We start from the raw sequence: 7,136 nt of genomic DNA, 5'->3' as shown, positions 1-7,136 counted from the left end.
TTTATAGTTGAAGTTATGGAAATGTTTTTTGATTATATTTAAATATTTAAGTCAGTTATCAAATGACACATTCGTATGTCTAAGCCTCATGTACCTACTATTTGAAATCAGATTTTTTAAAATATATTTACAGATTCATTTGTTACTTTTTTATCATTTCTTCAAATATTTCACGTTTACATTAAAAAGAATTTCCAGAGAAGCAAAAAAGAAGTATTTACTTTCTGCCTTGCCATATCTGGAAAGATTTTTGGGGACATATTTTATTGTCTATCCATTAATAAATTGTTATACTAAGAAAAAAAAAAAGAATAAAGTGTTGTGTGTCATATCGTCTGTTGTGTGGAGGCGATGGGGGGAGGGGGTAAGTTCAGAGAGTTAATGGCTTAATTCCCTCTCCTCAATACTTATATATCTTTGTAGGCAATGAGCTGACCTGCGCCATTGGTGATACATGCAGCTTTTATACCTGAGACTCTAGCATTAGTTTTGACAGATATTTTCGTTCCTCTGTGGTAAATGTCTCCTTTTTCAGTTCCTCAAACCGCTTGGCAAACCAGTCTTTCTCCTCCTGGCTCTGAAGTTGGGAGGTTTCAATAGAGATCTGCCCACAGTAGGTGTCGTTGAGATAGGCTAATACTTCCTCAAGGGAGGCCTCTTCCTTCCCCATGTTCAATAATCCTATGAAATGGAATCAAAGGGATCATTTTTTAAAATAATCAACCACGTAGCAAATTAATTCTGGAACATAGCAAAATAATTACTTCAATTCAGAGCACTTTGTTCTTAATAACTCGGGTCATTATTAATGCTTATCTAGATTTTTCTAAAGGTACAACTGAAAATACGGTCAAAGGCCATGAAGTAGTTAAACTAGGAGAAGAAAAAAAAAACTTTCTTCACAAGGACAGACCACTGCAGCTTTATGCGAAGTTTTGATTCTCTAGTAATTTCAATCTAAAAATTAAAACCTACCTTTCATCTGCTTTATAGCTATAAAACCTACTTCCTATCTTTATCTGAAATATTTCCCAAAATCTTCAAGTCTTATCAGTAATGTCCATTATTAAACAGTTGGTCTCAATGTGAATTTAAACACGGATTAATATCAATAGCGAAGAAACATTTTAAGGTAAAAGGAAATCTCCCTGAACCGCACCCATAGAAAAGGAAGGTTTGCACCTGTCATTAGCTCAGCACCAAATCAGTTATCAGTCACGTGCTAATCCTACCAATGTTTACTTTCTAGTGCTTGTTATTTCTTACGATAGATCTTAGATACTGATTGATCAATCAACTTATAAAAATTGCTTTGCGTGTTGCATAACCTCTCTCTGCTTCACTTTTCAATCTATAAAGCAGAAGCAATCAATGCACCTCAGGGCGTAGCTGTGAAGATTAAATGAGGTAAGAAACAACCCAAGTGTCCACCCGTGGATGAAAGAATAAACAAATGGGATACAGCCATACAGTGGAATATTATTCCACTGCATAAAGCAATGAAGTGCTGATTCATGCTACAATACGGATGAACCTTAAAAACATCATGCTAAAGTCGAAGAAGCCAGACACAAAAGACCAGATATAGCATGATCCCACTTACATGAAGTGTCCAGAAAAGGCAAAGCCATAGAGACAGAAAGTAGATCAGTGGTTGCCAGGGACTGGGGGGAGGGCAGAATCGGGAGGGACTGCCTAATGGGTATGGGTTTCCTATGCAAAAGTCAGGAGAGATAATGAAGACCTAGAAGCAATACCCTTGATGTTTGAGCAGGACAGGGATTTGAGAAATGCGTAGGATGTGGAATTGATGGGCCCTGGTGACGAATACTGCACAGGAGAGGAAGGAGCTAAGGAGAACGCCCCGGTCCCTGACTCGGGCTACTTAAGGAGCGATGGCACTACAGGGAATATAGAACAGGGAATGTGGGAGCAGACCCAGTCTGGGGAGGCAGTTACCTTTGGGTATGTGATAACAATGAGGTAAGTGTCTGGAGAAATGTCCAGTACGTAGTTGTGTACGCGACTGAGAGGGTTCAAAAGGGATACACGATTGACAAGAGCAGTGAGCATGTTCTTGTGCCTGACCGAAAGCACCGTCACAGAAGTGGGAGGAAGGTGCTTCGCACCTGGCACCAGAGAAGGCAGTCTGTGATGTCACTAAAAAAATCAAGTAAGGACTGAGAATGCGTATTTCTCTGGACTCAGCAGTTAGGGGGGTGCTGGTGAAGTCTGCAAGAGAAATGTCAGTAGGACGGTGGAGGCGAGGGCAGGCTGAAGCAGATGTCATAGCAGCTAAGGGCGAAGGAAGCAGAAACAGTGACCACAGACTGTTCAAGAAGCTTTGCTGGAAAAGCAAGGGGAGATACGGGTGGTAGTTAAAAAGAAAGAAACAGAGGAAGGATTCTAAAGATGTAAGAACCCTGAGGTTCTCTATGTGCTAAGAGGAAGGAGCCCATGGAGAAGAAGAAATTGAAGACTTGGAAAGAGAAGAGACAATTTGTGGACTGAGAGCCCAGAGGAGCCAGGGAGTGGGGTTGACAGACGTGCCAAGGGGTGAGCCAGGCTGAGCTGAGAGACGCTTCCTCCTCCCCAAGGAAGGCAGGAGAGTGAGCAGAGTTACAGTTGGGTCTAGAAGTAGGTACGTTTGTGAGTGAGGGAGTGAGAGTCACTCCTACCTCACCTTCTTGGTGACGTAGGAAGGTAAGCATCAGTTGAGGGTGACAGTGGCGGGTTAGGAATTGTTCTACGATGAGTCAAAGGTACTAACTGGGTGGTATTAAAAGAATAGGACAGGCTGAAACCATGAACCTCAAGCGGCACTGTGGTGAGATTGTGTCCTGCTAAGTTCAGGAGGCCTGGAAATGGCACACTGTTGTACTGGTATCACTGGGGGTTTGGAGAACAAGTGCAATGATAAAGGTGCAAAAAAGTTGCGGGTGGCAGTGAAACTGGTTGCAATGAAGGAGTCTACACTGGGAAGTGAGGAAGGCAAAGCCAGAAGGGATTGATTAACTGAGAACAAAATGGAGAGGCGGAAGAATCCAGAGTCAGACTGGAGTCAAAGCTACGGCAGCAGGCATGAGAAAGGAAAACGGCTCCAAGGACAGCTGCTGATGGCCAGGACGCTGGACATTGGAATTAAGATTTCAGAGGTGTGGCAGCAGCTATCATGGAGTGTAGGCGATGGTCTTAGACTAAAGAAAGCCACAAATGGGGGGCTGTGCTGCTAGATGGGCGTTCAATCTCCCATTTAGCGTCAGGAGTTGCCATGGAAAAGAAGATGGTGACCCAGATACCAACAGCCTCGGCTGTTGACTGCAGTGAGGTCCTCCAGTGGGCATGCCAGTTCTAGATGCCGTCCCAGCTACACAGGAGGCCGAGGCAGGAGGATGGCGCCCAGGAGTTGGAGGCTGCAGTGAGCTATGACACACCCCTATGCTCCAGCCTGGGGAACAGAGTGAGACCCTGTCTCTAAAAAACAAAAGAACTAGAAAGGAGCCCCAAGTCGTGTGGGCAGTTCCCTGCCCGCCCTGGGGCGAATGAGCCGTACCTGCGGTGCTGAAGGGTCCCTGCAGGGTCTGCACCAAGGCTTGGATTTCGGGTACATTCTCCAGCAGGGCTTGTCCGGTGAAGAGCGGGTTGATTTTGGCCGCTTTGTGACCGTGCTCACAATATGCTGTCACCAGTCTGGCAAGGCCATGATCAACTACATCGGAGGGAAACAATACAAACACATTAGGAAATGCCCACAAACCACAAAAATCAGCTTTTCAAAGAAGCTGTTGCAGCCTGAAACACTGTAAATGGCTCCCACCCGCCACGTCTGCGGTTTTCAGGAGAAAGACCATCAGAATCCAGGTAAACGTGTTTGTTTCCTTAAATTGATCTCATGATAGCTAAAGTTGGGAGAGGAAAAAAAGCAAATAGAACTATGAGTGCACATTTGTAAAAATAATTATGCATAGAGATAAATATTAGAAGGAAACACCCCAAACTGAAACTAACTTGAAATGCTCAGATTATGGATAGTTGGAGTCCTCTTTTTCTCCTGGTTATTTGAGATATTTTTAGATCTTATATTTTACATAAAAATAGAGATAGGTAGAACTACAAAATCGATGTTACATTTCCTTCCTTATTTCTTAAAGACCCGAGTACATAGTTATTTCATAAAATCTAAGACTAGGGAAAGACCTTAGAAGTTATCTTGTAACTCACATAATGAAAAAAAATCCCATTATAAAGCCCTAGATGAGCGATTGCTTGGCCTCTACTTAAACGGGAGCGATCATTTTTCAATGGATCCAATTCTATCTTAGACTATTTTATATTGAGCCAAAAGCTGCTTTTCTTTCCTTTTCCATATGGTAGGCCTTCTAACATTTGAAAAATCCTTCATGCCCACACTCAGTTAATCTTCAATTTGTCAAGGTATTCTTACACAAACCGGTCACAAATCCCTAAAGACCAGCAGATCTATCTATTTTTTTTTTTTTTTGATACGGAGTCTCACTCTATCGCCTGGGCTAGAGTGCTGTGGCGTCAGCCTAGCTCATGGCAACCTCAAACTCCTGGGTTCAAGTGGTCCTCCTGCCTCAGCCTCCCAGAGTGCTCGGATTACAGGCGTGAGCCACTGCGTCTGGCCCAGCAGATCTATTATTGAGGGCACATATTTTTTTCAGCATTTTAAATATTTGTGTTTTTCTTTTCAGAACCCAGAGAAAATTGTTAGCATATTCCAAAACTTAAAACGTCCATTTAATGAACAAGTGCTGCCATGGGATGATTTCAGGGCCACATATATACTTGGGTTTGTGTTCCATGTACTGCCGAAGTGTACCTCTTGTCACAGGGTTAGTGAGGCAAGAACAGGGATATGTGGAATACGTCTAGGATGTGTTTGCACCAATACAACAGCCAGATGGATCCATAATATGCCAAACAAGATAATCAAACCACACCACTAAATGAACTGATTTCAGCCTGGAGGTTAGGCATATAAATTGCTAACGGTTCTATTCTGAACCTTATTCAAGTTCTCAGTCACTGGTCTATGAAGCAGGAAACCTTTATGTTCATGGCTAAAATCCAGACAGACTATGTCCCAAGCATTGTCCCTGTTGGCCACTTTCTCCTTTCAAACACACATTCTTCCCGGGGCTCTACGGCATGCTCCTGTTAGCCAGTGTGAAGTACACTGCCAGGTAACTTAAACTAAACTTAATACTTAAATTAAAAGTCAATGTAGGGGGGTAAGGGCAACATACGTAACCTAAACATCTGTACCCCCATAATATGCTGAAATAAAAAAAAAATACAAAAAAAAAAGTCAATGTAGTTATTTTTCATCATCTGGTCATAAACAGCCTCCCCCCAAAAATAATCTAGACCATATCCACCGTTCTATTTTCATTCAAGGCAGCATATGCTTAAAGCAAGTGGGAGCACTGAGTATCTATAAAAACATTAGACTTCCAAGAAAGGGAATTTCATAATTCGAATCCCTTAGAACTCTATTAAAATGAGATGGCTTCCTCTAACTTCACCTTAGGAACTTCATATGTAACCACATTAAAAGCCGAATGACTTTGTACCAGAAATGCAATATTCTGTACAATAAACTCAGATAGACCAAGGCCATGCAACTGGATTCATTTTATATAATACCTTACGTTCCCACCTCAAACATGACAGCTTTATAAAGCAAATTTATTTTGCCAAACACTTTTCTTGCAAAAAAGCCCCAAACTTTAAAAAGAAAGTTTGTTCTGGTTCTTTCAGCTTTTTCCTAATCCTTTCTTAAATCATTGCCAAGATACATAAGGAAGGGTCACAAACTGAGAATAAACGATAGTGACCATTTATTGAGCACTAACTTTTGCTGCACACTGTGCTGGATTTTTTCACACACATCATCTTACTGAATCCTGCAACAACTCAGAAACAGGTGTCCTTATCTGCATAAGGATAAACTGAGACCCAGAAAGGTTAAGTGACTTGCCAAAGGTGGCACAACCCGGTAATAAAGAAGCTGGAATTTGAACTTGTGTGTTTGACTTCGATATAGCGTTTCATTTGTTACACCCAACAGCAGTTGAAAAGAAAAGTCCTGAGCCTATAGCAAAAAGGATGATAGAACTAGACATCCTAATGAAGACTTTTTTTTAAAAGTACAAAAGCTAATGTTTTTAGCCTTCTTTGGTCTGCATTTGTGCTCCAGAATTATCTACATTTTCAAAAATCTCTAATGCACTCAGATTTTCCCCAAACTGTTTTCCCGTGACTCCAGTAAAAGCTTCTGTTCTTCCCAATATGCCACATCCCTACAGCCTCTCTTCAACTACCAAAGGTCGGTGGCAAAGCCAGTAACCACTGACGCTCTTTGGAATCCTGTGCCCCCATCTCCTGATGGTCTCTAAACTCTGCCACTTTTTATAACGGAGGTCCCAAATCCTCCATGATAAAATTTATACCCTTGCATCACCACTTCTAAACCCATCTCCATTTTAAATTGGGATTATTGATAAATAAATTGAAGCTTCCTTGGAAATTGAGGTTTACAGAGGTTAAAGTACAAGCCGTTACTAATAGCTAGCTACAAAAAACACTCATCACAGGTCAAATTTTAACTAGTGAAACCACTGCCATCTGAAAGGTTACTGGAAGTAAATTCAATATCTCTTTAAAGCCTTAATACAAGGGAAGTGTTAGTGAATGATGTGGTCATTCTATGTGGGCATTGATATTAACCAAGATAAACATATGCAGAAGTCCAGTGAAGGATGGAGGAGTGGGGAGGCTCTGTAACCTTGACTATCCCTCCTCCCATCTCACTGTGTCATCTCTGATGTGGGAGATGCCATGTTCTAGCAGGGTTAGTCCTTTGATTCACTTTGCCAGTACCAAAAAGTTATGGACGTGGTCCACCACAGTAACGCAATCATTCCTCTCAACCAAAATGGTACCATGGGACAACTGGCAGACATCATGAAGAAGACTAAAGCCATTGAAACCATGTCCTTGGCCTCCGCAGCTCCCTGTTCTAGTTACTGGAACTGACCATAAACAACATTTACACAGAAGTTAAGGAAAGACCCAGAGAGTCTCAACTGTCACCATCAGCAAAAAAAAAA

General features: G+C 41.9%; 1 protein-coding gene across 1 annotated transcript in view; it reads right to left on the bottom strand.

The window, feature by feature from the left end:
* DHTKD1 (dehydrogenase E1 and transketolase domain containing 1) overlaps nt 1-7,136 on the bottom strand; it is a 36,957-nt gene that overhangs the window by 26,241 nt on the left and 3,580 nt on the right. The window contains exons 2-3 of the mRNA XM_012642179.1: nt 3,554-3,709; nt 470-681 (exon numbers count right to left, since the gene is read on the bottom strand). Of these exons, the coding sequence (XP_012497633.1) occupies nt 470-681; nt 3,554-3,709 (368 nt within the window). The remainder of the gene's footprint in view (nt 1-469; nt 682-3,553; nt 3,710-7,136) is intronic.

This window comes from Propithecus coquereli, unplaced genomic scaffold (assembly GCF_000956105.1).
Source record: "Propithecus coquereli isolate 6110/MARCELLA unplaced genomic scaffold, Pcoq_1.0 Scaffold177, whole genome shotgun sequence".
Lineage (NCBI taxonomy): Eukaryota > Metazoa > Chordata > Mammalia > Primates > Indriidae > Propithecus > Propithecus coquereli.
The sequence above is the reverse complement of the archived record's forward strand: the minus strand, read 5'-3'. Positions and strand labels throughout refer to the sequence as shown.